The 19,571-nt window shown below is 42.2% G+C and overlaps 1 protein-coding gene across 1 annotated transcript in view; it reads right to left on the minus strand.

The window, feature by feature from the left end:
• Window positions 1–19,571, minus strand: part of LOC116524095 — a 116,184-nt gene that overhangs the window by 47,255 nt on the left and 49,358 nt on the right. The window contains exons 15-18 of the mRNA XM_032239179.1: window positions 15,255–15,346; window positions 11,597–11,723; window positions 7,246–7,295; window positions 4,516–4,701 (exon numbers count right to left, since the gene is read on the minus strand). Of these exons, the coding sequence (XP_032095070.1) occupies window positions 4,516–4,701; window positions 7,246–7,295; window positions 11,597–11,723; window positions 15,255–15,346 (455 nt within the window). The remainder of the gene's footprint in view (window positions 1–4,515; window positions 4,702–7,245; window positions 7,296–11,596; window positions 11,724–15,254; window positions 15,347–19,571) is intronic.

Below are 19,571 nucleotides of genomic sequence, written 5' to 3' on the forward strand. Positions count from 1 at the left end.
ATTATTATTTACCGAGTTTTCTTTTTGCACATTTAGTGGTAGTAAAGCTAAATGATAGAAATGGAGGAGAGCTTTGTCTTGCAAAGGCCTATTGTGTCCATTTGCACTTTTATCTTTTTTCCTGGACAACAATAATTGGACAACCAAACCCCAACCTCCTTATCAAGTGTTGGCCTGATGAAACTAGTAGTAGTAGGGCTGCATTGCTATTATCCTTCTCACCTTCTCATTTTTCTCATTTTTACTACTATGTTCTCCTATTGGCATATACATCAATTGTTCAAACAATCAATCAGAACAGAGCTGGAAGGGACCCTGGAGGTCTTCTAGTCCAATCCCCTGCTCAAGCAAGGGACCTTATACAATTTCAGACAAGTGGCTGTCCAATCTCTTCTCAAAAACCTCCAGTGATGAAACACCCACAATTTCTGAAGGCAAGCTGTTCCACTGATTAACTGTCCTCACTGTTAGGATGCTTCTCCTTAATTCCAGGTTGCTTCTCTGCTTGATTAGTTTCCATCCATTGCTTCTCGTTTTGCCTTCTGGTGCTTTGGAAAATAAGTTGATCCCCTCCTCTTTGTGGCAGCCCCTCAAATACTGAAATGCTGGTATCATGTCACCTCTAGTCCTTCTTTTCTCTACACTACCCATACCCAGTTCCTGCAACCCTTCTTCATATCTTAGTTGCTCTTCTCTGCACTTTTTCCAAAATCTCATAATTCTTTTTGTATTGTGATGACCAAAACTGGATGCAGTATTCCAAGTGTGGTTTTACTAAGGTTTTATAAAGCGGTATTAATATTTCACGTGATTTTGATTCTGTGCCTCAGTTAGCTTTTTTGGCACAGAACGCTGTTACCTTCCCACGAAAGGTGATCCCTATTTTTCTATGCTTTCAAACTGCAAATTATTGACAAATTATTTTTACTAGGAAATGTCCAGATGAAATGTGCAGGTCTGTCAATATAACCCTGCAATTCAGTGTACTTAGTCTAATGGCTAATCCAGTTTGTTCAGGAAGAACTGTTTCTGAAAATCCCATATACCTCAAACCAATAGTCATAAACTTTCTAAACTTTAAGCTGTCTTATTTCTGAAAGAAAGAGCCCAAACAAACAAAAATCACTATAAATGGCTAAAAACTGATTACAGTCTTGCAAAAAAAAATCCAACCTAAGTACTTCAAGAAAGAGAATACAATTACTGTGGGTTTTATCTTTACTTGTGCTAAATCTCAGTTTCTTACTGAGATACAGCTGCTGTTAAAATGCAGTAAGGTAAAGCTTCCCCTCGCACACACGTGCTAGTCATTCCCGACTCGAAGGGGCAGTGTTCATCTCCATTTCAAAGCCAAAGAGCCAGCAATGTCCAAAGACATCCCCGGGGTCATGGGGTCGGCATGTCTAAACACTGAAGGTGGTGCGGAACGCTGTTACCTTCCCATGAAAGGTGGTCCCTATTTTTCTACTTGCATTTTTTACCTGCTTTTGATTGGCAGAAGCTGGGACAAGTAACGGGAGCTCACTCCGTTACGGGGCGCTAGGGATTCGAACCGCCCAACCGCCAACCTTCCTGATCGACAAGCTCAGCATCTTAGCCACTGAGCCCTGGGCCTTCTACTTACAACCATTCATTTAGTAACAGAATAACAGAGTTGGAAGGGACCTTGGAGGTCTTCTAGTCCAACCCCCCCTTCTCAAGCAGGAGACACTATACCATTACGGACAAATGGTTATCCAACATATTCTTAAAAACCTCCAGTGTTGAAGAATTCACAACTTCTGGAGGCAAGTCCTTCCACTGGTAAAGTGTTCTAATAGCAATAGCACTTAGGCTTATATACAGCTCTATAGTGTGATTTACAACAGTATCTTCAGTGGTTTAAGAGTCAGCATATTGCCCCCAGCCATCTGGGTCCTCATTTTACCCACCTCAGAAGGATGGAAGGCTGAATCAACTTTGAGCCGGTCAGAATTGAAGGATGGAAGGCTGAATCAACTTTGAGCCGGTCAGAATTGAACTTTTGGCAGTCAGCAGAGTTAGCCTGCGATGCTGTATTCTAACCACTGGCCCACCACCTCTCCTAATTGTCAGGAAATTTCTCCTTAGTTCTAGGTTGGTTATCTCTCTGATTGGTTTCCATCCATTGCTCTTTGTTGTACCTTCAGATGCTTTGGAGAATAGGTTGACTCTCATCTGCTTAAGGGGTGGCAGCCCCTTAAATATTGGAACACTGTTCAAAGTAAATATTCAAAGTCACAATGGCACTGAAAAAAAGTGTCTTATGATCACTTTTCACACTTACATTGCAGTGCCCCCATGGTCACAGGATTAACATTTGGACTCTGAGAGACCGCCTCCTGCCATTTACCTCCCAAAGACCGATTCGATTTCACAGGCTTGGCCTTCTCCAGGTTCCATCGGCCAGCTGGCAACCCGCCAGGGGAGAGCCTTCTCTGTTGCTGCGCTGGCCCTCTGGAATGAGCTCCCCGTGGAGATCTGGACCCTTACTACCCTCCCGGCCTTCTGTAAAGTTACCAAGTCCTGGCTGTTCCGACAGGCTGGGGGCTGTTGAAATATCCAGCCCCTCCTCAATTGTGAATGTTGTGCATTTTTAAATTCTTTGTATTGTCTTATTTATTTCCCTTTCCCTGTTTATTGTGAGCCGCCCGGAGTCCTTCCGGAGTGGGCGGCATACAAAACTAATAAACAACAAACAACTCTTCCCAACTGGCATGTGTTTATGACGTAGCCACTGAGCAAAGATACATATAGGTAGTCCTCGACTTACAACAGTTAATTTAGTGACTGTTCAAGTATCATTTTTCAGTGCGGTTGTAACTTTGAACGGTCACTAAATGAACTGTCGTAAATCGAGGGCTGCCTGTATTCCAGCTCCATCCAAAGACAGCCTTAAGGTTGCTCAAATCTGGCTCTGATGAATCAGAACCAGGATCAAACTGGCAATGAGAACAACAAATTTCATGCCAGAAATTTCTACTTTTCTGCTGAGTCAGGGATATATGGAGAGAACTTCTACTTAACAGTGGGGGGAAATGGAAAGTGGTCATTAAAAGTTTTATGCCAAAATCATAGCCAATATTTTTCTTTTATCTTCCTGAAACTACATGCAGAAATCACTCCTCTTCACTTCAAGACTATATTCTGGATGGGGGGAAAAACCTCATTATCTATCAGCTTATTCCTTTATTTGTAGAAAAATATTTAGGGACATCTATGATTAATGTTGTTTTTCTGGGTCGCTTTTTTGTTTTCTGTTGCTTTTTAAAACCACATCCAGATTTAAAATGTAATTATGAAACTAAACAAGGACATTCACAAGTTGTGGGCATACGTGTGTCCAATGCATTCAGATGGCAGCCACAATCTCACAGTCAAAAGACCTGCCCTTCCCATGGTGTCATAGAGTTTAATCTGGATAGGAGGTACCAAACCTTTCCTGGCCCTTCAATATTTTGAATCAAAAGCATCCTGTGTGAAGCAGGAAATAGGATTATTTTAATTCAAAAGTGCTTTGACTTATTTATTGCTTCCTGGGGATTTCTAATAGCCACTTATCATGAGTTCCTGAGTCATTGTTTGCTCAAATACCTTTCTTTTCTCACACAAAAGGCCTCATTGCGGAACTGTGGAACTACATTATGCGATGATGCAAAATAACATGAAAAGGAACCACTTATGCAGTGATGAAATTCAATTTTTTTTACTACCGGTTCTGTGGGTGTGGCTTGGTGGGCGTGGCAGGGGAAGGATACTGCAAAATCCCCATTCCCTCCCCACTCCTGGGGAAAGGATATTGTAAAATCACCATTCCCACCCCACTCTGGGGCCAGCCAGAGGTGGTATTTGCCGGTTCTCCGAACTACTGAAAATCTCTGCTACCGGTTCTCCAGAACCTGCTGAATTTCACCCCTGCATTAAACACAAACATTCACTCTCAGTTAACAAGAATTGATACTAAGAGTCAACTGAGAAATGCTACATGATCACCAATGTCCCATGACAGATATGGCACAACAAGAAGAAGAAGAGATATGCTACTCCACTGACAATGTATTTAATAGTAATTCTGCTGCTGTGCTCTGTAAGAAATCATAACAAATGGCAGAAAGAATAAGAAAGAAGCTTTTAATTACCATTGTGTTAATTAACATTAGAAAGCTTTAGGGAAACAGGATTAACTTTAGAATAAATATTGTACAAGGATCTTGGAAGAAGGCAAGCAGAGGTGCATAATATACAGTATTATGAAAGGAACCATTGGCTTAATTATTATTTTCAGCTGATTGGCATTTTTGCACTGTCTGTTTGAAGGACCTCAAGGCTCTGACACAATGAGCTTTGCACCAAATTAGGTTTTGAGCCTTCTGCTGAGAATATCAATTGGTTGAATCACAGATGCCATCAAACTAATTTTCAATAATCATCATGAAGATTGGCTGGCTTGGCCAATATTGTATTGAGTCCTGGTTAAGAGCAAATATTAGAAGTTCATTGCATGGGAATGAATGTCAAGGAGTTGTCCAGATATTTTCTTAACCAATCCTGCACTTGAAATAGACTGATGTAGAAGTCTCGTGGTTTGGATTCTTTGCTTGGCCGATCTCGTATCACCTCCCCATCAACATTTTTATTATGCCGTGCACATGGATCGTACGTGCCCCAGCTGATCACACCCACCTATCGGGAAAGACAAAGAAATGGTAAATAATAAACTAAATAACCTGGATCAGATCCAGTGAGTCACTAATTGTGGTTATTAATGCTCTTGGCCAACCTAAATCTCGCTGTTTCTTGCCCTTCACCTGGTGTGTATCGTGGCCAGCCAGCGGCCAGCAAATCTTGCAGCAGATTCAGACAGTGAGTAGGTTGGGGAGGAACATGGGCCAGTCCTGAAGTCTGGGGAAGGCTCTGATGAGAGCTTTGCATCAGAGGCAGAGATGGGGCCAGGGGCATCTGACAGTTATCAGATGCCTTTGGAGTCAGACATCAGTGAGGCAGATGAACAGCTGGAGCCTGTTCCCAGTGTGTGCATGCATAGAGTTGCCAGACAAAGGGAACAGCTAAGGAACAAGTTCGACTTGGGAGTAAGGCCACAGGTGGATGGTGAATAGCTCCTCCCAGAGGGAATAAAAGAGGAGTGAAAGGGGAGTGGAGTTTGCAGGAGACAATTAATTCACTTAATTGGTTCGTGACTCTCCAAAACTCCTTGCTAAGTTTTGAAGCTATTGACCTGGCAGCTCTCCAAGCCAGATAAGGTCTGCGATTGTAAATTCACCCTTGAAAGACTTTCCTGGATGTGAATGAGAGGAATTCACAATAACTTAAAAGGGGTTTTCATTGGGACAAGGAGTCTACTTCATGCTCTTGGGAAGCCTAGTCAGAACAAGGTGGTTCTGAACAGGGAAGCCTCCATCTTCCAGTAGGTACAGCCTTTGTTTGATGTTCCGAAGTATGATGTCAAAATGTACATCATGAGGTCATTTTTGCAAGAGCCACGGTGGCACAGTGGTTAGAATGAGGTATTGCAGACTAACTCTATCCACTGTAAAGAGTTCAATCCTGACCAGCACAAGGTTGACTCAGCCTTTCATCCTTCCGAGGTCAGTAAATGCTAACAATATGGGCAATATGCTAACTCTGTAAACAGCTTAGAGTGGGGTATAAAGCACTGTGAAGCCATATATAAGTGCTATTGTTATTGATCCTTTTGTCATAATATCACACTCATATATGTCCAAGGTAGAGTTCTCATTCTCACAATGAACTTTTCATGACCTGTGTCAACCATAAAGCAACTTGCCTTTTTGCTTCCTCATGGATACTTACTAACTGCACATACACTATATTGCCAAAAGTATTCGCCCACCACATAAAAAGCCTCAGTTGTGAGTGAATACTTTTGGCAATATAGTGTATGTGGTAATGGAAACAGGGTTCAAATGACTGTCTGCAAAATGACTCTTTTCATCCCGTCTCACCTCTAAAACAAAGCCTATGACAGGGGTCTCCAAAGTTGACAATTTTAAGACTTGTGAACTTCAACTCTTAGAATTGGGGGGTCTTTAAGTCCACAAGTCTAAAAGTTGTTAACTTTGGAGACCCCTATCTTATGTGGTACTTGGTAGCCTCCTCCAGATACACACTTGCATTTACTCTCACAATAATCCAGTGTGGTATAGTGGATAATGTGTAGCGCTAAGCCTATGGTGACTGTAGTGCATCACCTGTACAATACCATTGGTTTATTCTTATTTCTGCAACCACACATGTTGGCCGATTGTTGTTATTCTAACTTCTGCCTTCCTTTTTTTTTAAAAAAGTATTTTTATTATACAGTTTTCTTCGTTTTACATCACAGTTTCAGCTTTGCAACAACGTATACTGGTTACATCCACATTTGTTCACATTATACTTACCATTATGTCTCCTAGTATACAGTCTCATGTTCGTCACTGTTATTTCCATATTTCTAACATAAATCTCTATAAAATTATCATTCTAGATATTTTATTTTACATTTTTATAACATCTTACATCTAACTTCCGCCTTCCTGACCTACCTTAAATTGAAACATTTTAAGGCATAAAGGGAGAGTAAGTTGGACATATCTGCAGGAGAATTAAGGGAGGTTAAAAAAAGTGGGAAAACAAGATCATAGAGCCACTGAGGCTCTCCTTCTGCTTAGTGCAAAAAGAGCTCACCCAAGAGAAGGTACCCCGGTCTCTGCTGGGTAAGAAAACGGGAGTCTGCTTTTTCCATTTCAGGGTCTTCACTCTTAAGCAGAACTTCCTGCTTATTAGGAAGATTTTATAACACTCGCCCTGAGGAATCTTGCCTTTTCTTATGCAAAGCATCTCGACTGTTCTCACAGCATCTAAAATAGGGGTGTCAAACTCAAGCCCCATCGGCCGGAGGGTTGCAGGATGCCATCACAGCCAAAAACAGAGCTCACAAAGAATTCCGTTTTCTCTGGCAGAGGGTTGCAGGAGGCTGCCGCAGCCAAAAACAAAGGTCGGGAGCCCGTTTTCACTAGCAGAACGCTCAGGCCGTACCGTTGCAGCTAGTTCAATAAATCACAATTTTTTAAGAAACCTCTGACTTAGGAACAGGTAGGATCTCAAGAAGGGACTGGCCGTAGCCCAGATGAAAAGAACATATAACCAACTGACTTCGGCTACTACTGTAAATGCGACATTAGAATCCAGTACATAGTTCATTACCTGAAAATGTCTTTGTCTCCTTTCAACAAAGAGTGATCCTCCAGATTCACCTGCAAAATAGAATGGAATGGAATGGAGTGGAGTGGGCAGGGTGGAGCAGAGCAGAGCAGAACGGAATAGAATAGGAGTAGAGTGAACAGAATAGAATAGAATTAGAGTAAGTAGAGTAGAGTAGAGTAGAGTAGAACAGAACAGGAGTAGAGTAGAAGTAGAGTAGAAGTAGAGTAGAGTAGAGTGGAATAGAGGTAGAGTAGAGTAGAATAGAATAGAATAGAATTACAGTAAGTAGAGGAGAATAGAATAGGAGTAGAGTAAGTAGAATAGAACAGAATAGAATGGAATGGAGTAGAGTTGGAGTAGAGTAGAGTAGAATAAAAGCAGAGCAAAACAGAAGAGAACAGAATAAAATTCTTTATTGGCCAAGTGTCATTGGACGCATAAGGAATTTGTCTTCGGCGTATAAGTGGGAGAAGTGAAATTTAACAGAGCACTAGTTTCAACTACTTCAAATTTCACTACTTCTTGCCACCTCCAGGAGGAAAAAAGTTCAGGCCTTGCAAAACTGGGCAAAACTTAACTGCTGATTAGATGAACAATAGAAGGAGAAGGCCTCTTTCTTTCTCCAAATCAGAGATCTATCTTTACATCAGAGAAGACCTAAGGCAGAGGGCTTCTAAACCTACGGATCTAAGGCCTCAACTTACTCTGGAATTCTTTAAAGATAATTGTTTATTTCTCACTAGGCTTTGATAGGTTTATTTTTAAAAGAAAACAGATTATCTTATGTAGATCATACATCTTGGAATTCTTCATTCCATGTTAAACATGGCAGGGTTACTCCTACTTTTTCATTTGAAATGCCAATTGATATCCTATCGTCTTCTATATATATAAAAAGAGCTGTCTGTGTGTGTGTGTGTATGTTTCAGCATAATTCTGGAATGCCTGGAGCAATTTCAACCAAACTTGGTACACAGATGACTTACTCTCTGGAAAAAAAATACTGTGTGGGTAAGACACCCCAAATAGCCCTCGGGGTATATGTTCTGTTAAGATACAGCCTGTTGTGCCTTAAAATGGATTCTACTGTACTGCTGTAAAAGGGCTTCTACTACTGTACAGCGCAGTGCAGTTGCCATGGTAACAGCTTCACAGTAATCCACAAAGGGACTCTCTCTGGTAAGGGGGAAAATCCAACATTAGAAATTACGTTTGGTCCGGACATTTTCCCCCTAAAAACAAATACCCGGACAACGCCAGTTTATGAGCTAGCAGTTGATAAAACCCAAGAGCAAACTATTCTGGTCATCAAGATGCAACTTATGTCAACTAATATCCAGCTGTTCCATGGAGGGAAGCATTGTGTAATTCCTCCTCCTCCTCATTAATCAATGCACTGTAGGATGAAGGATTGGGCTATGGATCATCATGTTCCATTCTGATCCATGTGGGTTGGTAGATAGATACTTTTTGACTTCCCAGTCTAGGTATGAGAACGATTGCCTCAAAATATAATCCAATTAATGTCAATAGAGATTCTCAGTCCTCCAGGTGATGGTTGTCCCAAAGGTGCTTTTTCAAGAGGCAACTTGACTTTCTTGGTTTTTCTTTGAAGACGTTTCACTTCTCATCCAAGAAGTTTCTTCAGCTTGAAGAAGCAGCCTCTTGAAAAAAGCACCTTTGGGACATCTATTTAACTTCTATATCTAAAGGGGGAACCAGAACTCATGGTCTTCTGTCTTCTAATCTAGTGCCTTGAAACACTAAACCAAACTGCCCCTCAAAATTTCTACTTGGGCAGCAGGAAATGTAAATTATTCCTGCACCCATCTGATTCTTTGCATGGCTGAAACGTACAAGGCACTGAACCAGCCACCCAGGTCACAGCAAGGACTAGAAAGGTTAGAGGGAGGAGAAGGGGTCTACGAATAAAAGTTGCCATAATATCAATAAGTTGATTCAGTGTGCAAGGAAATATCCAGGACTGAAAAATCCTCTTGTTATTAGAAAATATTTGCCCAGCTGGGACCAGCAATGGGATGAATCCAACCTTTCCTACCCTCACTTAAATAATACAATTATGTAACATCTCTCTACCTAACTACCCAGCTCTGCACTGGTTGATTTCAACCTGAGGCCAAGTTGACTTTCCATCTGCTATGGGGCAGCTCTGCAGAATCTCTCAGTGGTTCATTATCCTACCGATCGAGCCTTGACCCCATTTGGGAGTATCACTGTGTCAGGCCTGCAGCCATCTTTTTCTTTTGGGTCTTTGGCCTGCCACACTTTCTATTATTCTAACTATGCATTTTCTATTGTGGGAAAATGGGAGGGGGGGATTGTACGGCGTTAGATGCTATGTAACCATAACAACATTCTTTCTGGAAAGCCAAGGTCATCCTTTGTCTTTGCACCTCTGCACCTGACCGGAACTGGATGGGTGGAACTGCCAGCATGGCAGTGGGAGATTGGACCATGTGATGGACTTGTGGGTGTGGGGGCAAGATCTTGAACTTTCAACTAGGTGGGGAAAACCGGGAAGCTTTCAGATTCGGGTTTTCCCAGATGTGCCAATATGGCTCTCTTAATAAATTGGAACTTTGAGCAATACTTTGCCTTGGACTCTGATTTACTTTTGGATGCTATTTGGAGCCCTGACATACTGGCCATTTGCCTGGATGGCTGGAAGACTGCCTCTGAAGGCCATCTGCTGGGAGAATATTGGGCTTCCTTGAGACAGTTGGTGGGCCCCTGAGAAAACAAACTGCTGGCTAGATGGGCAAGGGATTCAATCCAGCTAAAAATTTCTTATATCGGTATTTCTTAATCTTGGCAAGGTGAAGATATCTGGACTTCAACTCCCAGAATTCGCCAGCCATCCCATGCTGGCTAGGGAATTCTGGGAGTTGAAGTCCAGACATCTTCACCTTGCCAAGGTTGAGAAACAGTGAGTCATGTCCATGTTCTTACATACAAAATTCAGCATCCTGTTCCTGGTTCTTTGCTCCTATCTATGGGGTAATTGAAGGGATCACTCATTGGCTTTATGATATAATCAGAACAGCCATGACGGTAGATTAGATTACATTAGGCAAAGCTGTTCCATTGGTTGATTGTTCTCACTGTCAGAAAATTTCTCTTTACTTCTAGGCTGAATCTCTCCTTGGTCAGTTTCCATCCATTATTCCTTGTCTGGCCTTCAGGTGCTTTGGAGAATAGTTTGACCCCCTCCTCTCTGTGGCAGCCTTTCAAATATTGGAAGACTGCTATCATGTCTCCCCTGGTCCTTCTCTTCACTAGACCAGCCATCCCCAGTTCCTGTAACCATTCTTCATATGTTTTAATCTCCAGTCTCCTAATCATCCTGCTTGCTCTTCTCTGCACCTTTTTCTAGAGTCTCAACATCTTTTTATAGTGTGGCGACCAAAACTGGATACAGTACTCTAGGTGTGGTCTTACTCAGGGGTAGGTTCCGGGCAGTACAGCCCGGTTCAGATGTACCGGTGGTAGTCGAGAACAGCAGCCATCGTTCCAGTACGGTGGCTCGTTTGGCCCGCCCGCCTGCCCATGTTGCTTACTTGTTTTTGAAGCAACTGGGTCAATTGTGCACATGCGCAGCCCCTGCGTGACCTCCACTGAGCAGCTGGGTGTTGCAGGGTGGTGGCATGCGCATGTGTGTGCAGCATGCATACCCGACTAGGATGCCCATCCCCATGTGCGACGGGATCCAGAACCCACCACTGGTCTTACTTTATAGAGTGGTATTATGATACTTACAGCTCAGCCTCAAACTATAGGCTGTCCTCAACTTACAACCATAACGGAGGGCTGAATTTCATTCGGAAGCTGTTCATGGTCCAAAGTCAAGATACCATGTGACTAGACTCGATTTTTACCACCATTTTTATGAGCCGTTGCTGTCCTTAAATGAATCACGTGATGACGTATTAAGGGAACCACATAATCGTTCAGCGAATCCAGCATACAAAAAACGCTGCACATCACAATCACCTGACCACAGAACATTGCAACTAGTCACAAATGTCAGCCAGTTGCCAACTGCCCCAAATGCATTCATGTGACTATGGTGGGGTATGGCAGTCATAACTTTGAGGACTGGTCCTAAGTGGCTTTTTAAAAGTCCACTGTATGTTGGGTTGTTTAGCGACGGGCCTAAGACTAAGACAACCCGTATTTCTAAAGGATTGGGGATGGTACAAAACACTCCTTGTTTAGTGACTCCAGTGTAGATGACGCAGCTTGGCCAGAATTCAACCCTCTCTCTTTGATGTACCACACTTTGACATGCATTGGGGATATAGTCACATCTCCTTTTGTAGGTAAAATTCACCTTTGCAAGTGTAGGCTTCCAACGACATATCTTCTCCACTGCACAGGAACCTGTCGGTCACCACTTCGCCGACATTGGACACGTTGGCATATATCTTCTGAAGAGCTCCAGAAGCACACATGGGACGCTGGAAGAAGCCACAGTTTAACAGATCTGTTACTGGAGTAACTAATTGGGCCATTGGATCAAGAGCTCTCTATCTGTTTGTCTGTGTGTGTATATGTGTGTTTTCAAATAGATCTATGGAAATTCTCAATCCTCTAGGTCATGGTTGTTCCAAAGATGTTTTTTTCAAAAGGCACCTGGACTTTGTTTTTCCTTGAAGACATTTCACTTTTCACCCAAGAAGTTTCTTCGCTTCTGACTGAACGGTGGAAAGATTTGCAACACAGATATCATCTATTTCCAGTTCCCTTTCAGCAGTTCCAAGAAGGTTCCACACCAATTTGCACTATTCAGGTAAACCTGAGGCTGCAGATAAACCTCAGAGAGAGTGTTAATGACCAGGGGACTGCAAGAAAGACAAGTCCTTCTGTCCTCCACCATTCAGTCAGAACTGAAGAAGCTTCTTGGATGAGAAGTGAAACGTCTTCAAGGAAAAACAAAGTACAAGTGTCTTTGGAGAAAAAAACAACACCTTTAGGACTGGTGACTGCCTCCACTAGTCCCTAAAGCAGTATTTCTCAACCCTGGCAACTTTAAGATGTGTAGACTTCAATTCCCAGAATTCCTCAGCCAAGAATTCTGCGAAATGAAGCTCGCTAGTCTTAAATTTGCCAAGTTTGGAGGTCCCTGTTTATCATGCAGCTTCCCCCATTCAGCTGATGCATCCCCTTGTTCAGCACACAGCTTCAGTGCTCAAAACAAGTTTCGCAACCAGATCTTTGGTTTAGGGGCTTACCCTACATGTGGGGAAGTGGGACAAGTTCCCCTTTTCAGAGGAGGCAGAGTAACCCCTCTGAGTAGCTGGTGCGGAAAAGAGGGTAATACTCCCGGCTTCACTCCTGCCTGGGTTGGTTTCAAATCTGTGCCCAAATTATCCCAAAGGTGTTTTTTTCCAAAAGGCAACTGGACTTTCTTGGTTTTCTATTTCCTTTGAAAACATTTCTCTTCTCTTCAGTTAGAGTTGAGTTAGAGAGGAGATGAGAAGCTAGAACTGAAGAAGCTTCTCGGATGAGAAGTGAAGCGTTTTCTTTTTTATTTGAAAAAAAAAGTTTTTTATTTTCTTATTTTCATACAGATATTCACAAGTGTAGCATTACATCTTAACAAACACTATTATATATGATCCAATATTATATCAATTCTTCTCACCATCTACCCACGGTAACTCTCTTTTGCTCTTCTGATTTCCATACACCATATTATACCTTGTTCTACAACAGCACTACCTCCTCTCCCTCTCTTCTCTTCCATACCTCCTTCCTTCCCTCTACCATCTCTCTCTTCTCTACTTCCTCTTTCTCTCTCCTTCTACACACACAAAACATACACACACACATATCCCCCTTCTTCCTCTCTCCTATCCATTTTCATTCTCTCCTTATCCTTTCCATTTCTTTCTGGTCAGCTTTTGATCACACTCTCTGTGCCTGTCTGATAGTTTTCATTCTAGAAGCAAAATGCTTTCAAAGGGAAAAAAAACCACCAGAAAGTCCAGTCACCTTTCGGAAAAAGCACCTTTGGGAAAACCATGACCTGGATGATTAAGAATCTCCATAGTCATTGTGCCCAAATTAAAATGTAATACAATTCAGATTCAGCTATGTGTTATTTTTTTTCAGTGACCTGCTATGGAAGTCAAGTGTTGAATTCTGAAGAATCGGGACAGAAAGATCATTGATGCTTTGAACTTGGTGATGGAAATTCTGACTGAAAGTTTCAAAAGGCCGGGTTGGTGACAGACCATCCATCCATCCATCAGCCTCAGAGCCTTTTCCCACTACAAGTTCCTCGCCAATGACATTTCTCCATTGCCAAGTTCTCCATCTCTGAGTCAGAGAAAACATAAATCTATCATTCCTGTGGCCTGTTGTTTTCCTGCCTTTCCCCCAGTCCTACTGTTCTAAACCGAGGTAAAGCAACAGAGCCTAACGGATTTTATCTGGCTTCGGGCTGCCTTTTCAGCACTGTCAGCTTGAAGACGGAAGACATTAAGGATGGTTTAAACCAGGGGAGTCAAACTCAAGGCCCGGCGGCCAGATCCAGTCCGTGTGGTGCTTCGATCTGGCCTGCAGGCCACCCTGGAAATACTGAAGGACCAGCCCACAGTGCCTCTGCCACAAGGCCCTGCATGACCCTCCAAGCTCAGTTTTTGCTGGCAGAGAGTTTCAGGAGACCATCCCAGCCAAAAACAGAGCTCGGGAGCCCGTTTTCACTGGCAGAGCGCTTGGGCCGCTACAGGCACCCCTGACAAGAGTGATGTCATGCTGGCCACGCCCATCCTGGCAACATACACCCCCCAAGGTCAAACACAACCCTGATGTGGCCCTCAATGAAATCAAGATCGACACCCCTGGTTTAAACATATCACACGAATAGGCCTGAGATGAAATGAACGCAGTTTCATGGGAATGGAAAAAAGAGATTTCCCAAACATGTTTAGGCAAAGGGGAAAGGTGCTTAGTCACTCTAACTTAATCTTTCTCAACTTTGGCAATTTTAGGACAGATAGACTTCAACTCCCAGAATTCCCCAGATACCATGCTGGCTAGGGAGTTCTTGGAGCTGAAGTCCACCCGTCTTAAAGAGGCCAAGATTGAGAAACGCTGCTGTAGCCAATATATGTATGTATATTCTTCTCAATCATATACCTGTACATTATTTGTATAGTGCTAATTATGTTAAGTTTTTCTTCAGCCAGAGCCACACCTTGGTTTCACAATGAGCTTTGGTGGGATTCAGAACAAAAGGTGAACTTGGACAAAGCAAAAAAAAAACCCAAAACCTTTTCTGTTTTCTCTCCTGTGAGTTTGCTCCCTGAATAAGTTGGAGAGTGCGGTTGTGTATGTGTGGCATTTGCACAGAGCTATTGGTTGATTTCATCTGATGAAAAAGCTGGAGCTTTCTAATGATAAACCCACAACATTTGAGGAAAAAAAGGCTTTCCCACCCCACCACATTTTGGGAACACCAAAGATTTCTAATTTTCTCATTTGCTGCAAAATGTGAACTACAACGAAGTGTAGTATTTCTGCATGATTTTTTTCCAGGAATGTAACAACATTATCACAAAAATAAAGTTGATGGTAAAAAATCGCTTTTTCTAATAGAGTTGTCAAAGTCTGGAATACCTTACCTGATTTAGGTGTCTCAGCTACTAACTTTCACCGTTTTAATTCCAATTTGACTTCTGTTGACCTCATCCCCTATTTTAAGAGTTTCCCAAGAGGATGCGCGTAAGTGCACTAATGTGCCTACAGGTCCTGTCACATTTTTGCTTTTTCATTTTGTTCGTTCGGATTTGTAATTTTTGTTTCACCAATAATTAATTAATCAATTAAAAATAAGCTTTAAAACTGTCCTTTGGTATTTTCAAGGGAGTGGCAAATTAACATTCTCCCGTTCATTTTCTTTAAGGGACTTTCCCACCTTTATTTCCTCTTCCCTTTCAGGCTCTTATTACCCAGAATCCTTGAGGAGGGAATCAAACACTTACACTTGCTTTGGTCTTGATCTGTACATTCATTCTCTTGTTTTCCAAGGAAATGAACTCGGCAGGCACCTTCTCAAAACTCAGTAGCTCCAGTTCTGTGAAGCAGAAAGGGACATATAATTATGGCTTTAGATCAGGGGTGTCCAATCTTGGCAACCTTTGGACTTCAACTCCCAGAATTCCCCCAACCAGAATGGCTAGTGGCTGGGGAATTCTGGGAGTTGAAGTGCACAGGTCTTAAAAGTTGCCAAGGTTCGAAATGGTGGTTCAAATAGATGAATATTTAGGCTCAGGCATCTAATAGGTTACAGCAGGGAAGACCCATCCTCAAACAAAAATAACTGAACACTTTTGGTGCTTGTGAACCTAGGAAAGCAAGAAATGTGGGTGATAAAAGAAAGTACGGGGGATTGTTTTTATTTTGTGCCCTCAGGAAAACGGAATGGTGAAAGGCAGTCATCTAGAGTGGAGCAATTTCCTTTTCTGAAGAAATATCTTGCTTTATTTTGTGGGGGGGAAAAACCTCTGATATTTAAATACAGGAACTCATTCTAATGAAACTGGGCTGGGTTGTTTGAAAGTGTGCCAAGAAACTTTACAATATTTGTTCCGAGCCATTTCTTCATCTTTCCTCTGAAATAGCAAAGGTTTTAACCCCCCAAGTTCCTCAAAATCTGTCATGTTACAACCGCAAAAATAAGGATGTGCCAGGCAGTTTAAACTGGTCAGTGACCGGGCCTGGCAGAAGCTGAGGCAGGATTTGGAGGGTTTTCCCCAATGGGTTTTTAAAAAATGCATTAGAAATCTTCCCAAATCTTTTTGCCCTTAGTTTTCTTTGAGGTGCGTGAATAGCCTTTATCATTTTCCCAGTCTTCAATATTTCTAAATATTGGAGGTCCAATCCTGTGCCCTTTTTTTGTGGCGTGCCTCGGGGATTAGGATTCCCCTTGCTCCTGTTTAACATTTACATGAAACTGCTGGGGGAGGCCATTCAATGTTACGGGGTACAGCATCATAGGTATATGGGTGATACTGATAAGTGATACTTTATTATATATCTCTATCTATTGCTGGCCAGGTTATACTATTCAAATATTGACCCAGTGCCTGGAGCAATGTTTCTCAACCTCACTCAGCAAGTCTAAGACATGTAGACTTCAATTCCCAGAATTCCCCATGCTGGCTGGGGGATTCTGGGAGCTGAAGTCCATACATCATACATTTCTGGAGGTTAAGAAACACTGGTTTATATATTAGGGAATGTTGGTTTAGGGCACCTGAGTTGTCTCTTAGATGTTGGCTTTAATTGTTTCTTCAATATTCTTATAGTTCTTGGTGTAAGCCACCAAAAATTATGGCATATAAGATGGACAGCCACATAAGCCTCATCGATCAATCAATCAATGCCATCCTCACTAATGTGCATGTTCTTTTTTTAAATGCTCTTGATCATTTTTGCAAATATTATTTAATACAGACTGAAGACTTGATCCTAGCAGTTGTTCACTGCTATTTCAAGATTTTTTAATTTAATTTTCTTTATTTATTAAATTTTTATGCTGCCCATCTTTTCTACAAGGAGGAGGAGCTTACAAAGCAAGTTAAATAGTTAGAAGATTAAAACCACACAGAATTAAAATATTATTAAGAACTGTACTAAAAGATAGGGGACAAGTGCATTTGAATATTTCGTTTCGATTTTCAAATGAAAAAAACAAAAACAAAGCGAAATTGAGCTATCTTCAATTTGCAGGTTTATATGGGACAATCAGAGCCAAAGAACACACACATTCATGAGAACAATGCAGGGAAATAATGAACTGAGGGGAAAACATGGGATTGCAAAACATGGGTGTGTTTCACAAAACTGGAACCAATAATTGCCTCTTTGGGGAACTATCCGCCAAAACACATGGGAAATGAGTGCACATATTTTTAAAAAAATTAAATCAAGTGTACCAAACCAAATAGGACAGATTGAGAAACAAAGAACGGAAAGTAATTGATTTCTTAAAAAAATGGAAGAAAGGAAGATAACCACTTTGTAAAAATGAGGAACTGATGTTGACAGAACAGCCCTAGAGGGTCATGCGCAGGACATCTCTGGGGAGAATGTCAAAAGGGCGAGATGATGGGTCCTCAGAACGCAATAAAAGCGCTGACTCTTTTAATTTAACTTTTTAAAAAAAAAAAAAAAAAAAACCAGGTTTGGTCTTCCTCTGCACAGTTGAAGCCACCATCTTGAAGTTCTTGATGCCCCCACCCTGAATGTCCTCACTGCAGATACTGAGAAATATTTCCATTGGGGAAGAGAAAACCTTCTGAAATGGTATGCGAGAAAGGCCTTGAGGGATGGAGTGAATAAATGCTGCCCACGGAACATAAACCACAGCTCCATAGTAGGGAGGCCTTTCTCTCAGTTACTCATGCCTTGGTCATCAGAGACAGATGGATCACCTAAAGTGTTAGTACCACTTTATAATGCCTTGGTAAGGCCACACTTGAAATACAGCTTCCAGTTTTGGTCTCCACAATATAAAAAAGATGTTGAGACACTAGAAAGAGTGCAGAGAAGAGCAACTGGAATGATTAGGGGACTGGAGGATAAAACATATGATGAACAGTTTCAGGAACTGGGCATGGCTAGTCTAGTGAAGAGAAGGACTAGGGGAGACATGCTAGCAGTGTTCCAATATTTGAGGGGTTGCTACAAAAAAGAGGAGGGTCAACCTATTCAGCAAAGCATCTGAAGACAAAACAAGAAGCAATGGATGGAAACTAATCAAGGAGAGATTCAACCTAGAACTAAGGAGAAATTTCCTGACAATGAGAACAATTAGCCACTGGAACGACTTCCCTCCAGAAGTTGTGAATGCTCCGACACTGGAAGTTTTTAAGAAGAGATTGGACAGCCATTTGACTTAAATGATGTAGAGTTTTCTGCCAGAGCAGGGAGTTGGACTAGGACCTCCAAGGTCCCTTTCAACTCTGTTATTTTGTTATCTCCCATATGACTACTACAGCGCACTCTACGTGGGGCTACCCTTGAAGATAATCCGGGAGCTGCAGCAGGTGTAGAATGTGGCCAGGACCGCAGTTTTGGGCACCTTCACTGCACTGGAAGCCAGTTTGCTTCTGGGTCCAGTTCAAGATCTTCGTTATCATCTTTAAAGCCCTTCTTGGCATGAGGCCAAGTTATCTAAGGAGCCATCTTGTCCCAACTGCATTAACCCATCCTACCCAGTCAGCCTGGGAGAGCATATTACAGATGGTCCTTGATTTATATATTCAATTAGTGACCGTACAAAGTTACAGCGGCACTGAAGTTACTTATGACAGTTTTTTACACTTACAACTGTGGTAGCATCAGTGGTGGGATTCAGCCAGTTCGCACCTATTCGGGAGAACCGGTTGTTAACTTTCTAAGCAGTTCGGAGAACCGGTTGTTGGAAGAAATCTCATTTTGTTTTTTTCCCACTTTACAGAGCTAATCCTATAAGGAAGGAAATATTCTGGTGATGTTTCTAGCCTAATCTTTGTTGCCTTGCTTACAGAAACTGCCTCTTCTGTTAACCCTTATTACATTGTAACAGCTAAGGTGAAGCCCATCTACGTGAGTGACGTTGAATTTGCCACACCCACCCAGTCACATGACTACCAAGCTCCACCTACCTAGCTGGTCATTAGGTCAGAGAACCAGTTGTTAAATTATTTGAATCCCACCACTGGGTAGCATCCACATGGTCACGTGATCAAAATTCAGATGCTTGGCAACTGGTTTTTATTTATGACGGTTGCAGTCACCCGGGGGGGGGGGGAGCATGTGATCATCTTTTGTGACTAACAAGGAAAATCAATGGAGAAGTTCGCTTTACTTAACAACTGTGTTACTAACTTAGCACCTGTAGGGATTCACTTAGCAACTGTGGCAAGAAAAGTTGTAAAGTGGAGCAAAACTCACTTAACGACTGTCTTGCTTAACAACAGAACTTTTGGGCTCAATTGTGATCGTAAGACGAGGATTACCTGTACTTAAGAAATTCTGACTTGCAGCATTTAGGGAGAGGGGGATTTTTTTTGCCATTGTCCCCATGATATGGAACACCTCACGCCACAGAGATGAGATCAGCCTTCGCTTTCCCAGCCTTCTGGAACAGCGTGAAGGCCTGGCTCTGCCAAATTAGAATAGAGCTGGAAGGGACCTTGTAGGTCATCTAGTCCAACCCCATGCCCAGGAAGGAGATCATACACTATTTCTAACAGATGGCAGCCCAATCTCTTCTTGAAAGCTTCCAGTGATGAAGCTCCCACAACTTCTGA

Source organism: Thamnophis elegans, chromosome 2, assembly GCF_009769535.1.
Source record: "Thamnophis elegans isolate rThaEle1 chromosome 2, rThaEle1.pri, whole genome shotgun sequence".
NCBI classification, from domain to species: Eukaryota; Metazoa; Chordata; class Lepidosauria; order Squamata; family Colubridae; genus Thamnophis; species Thamnophis elegans.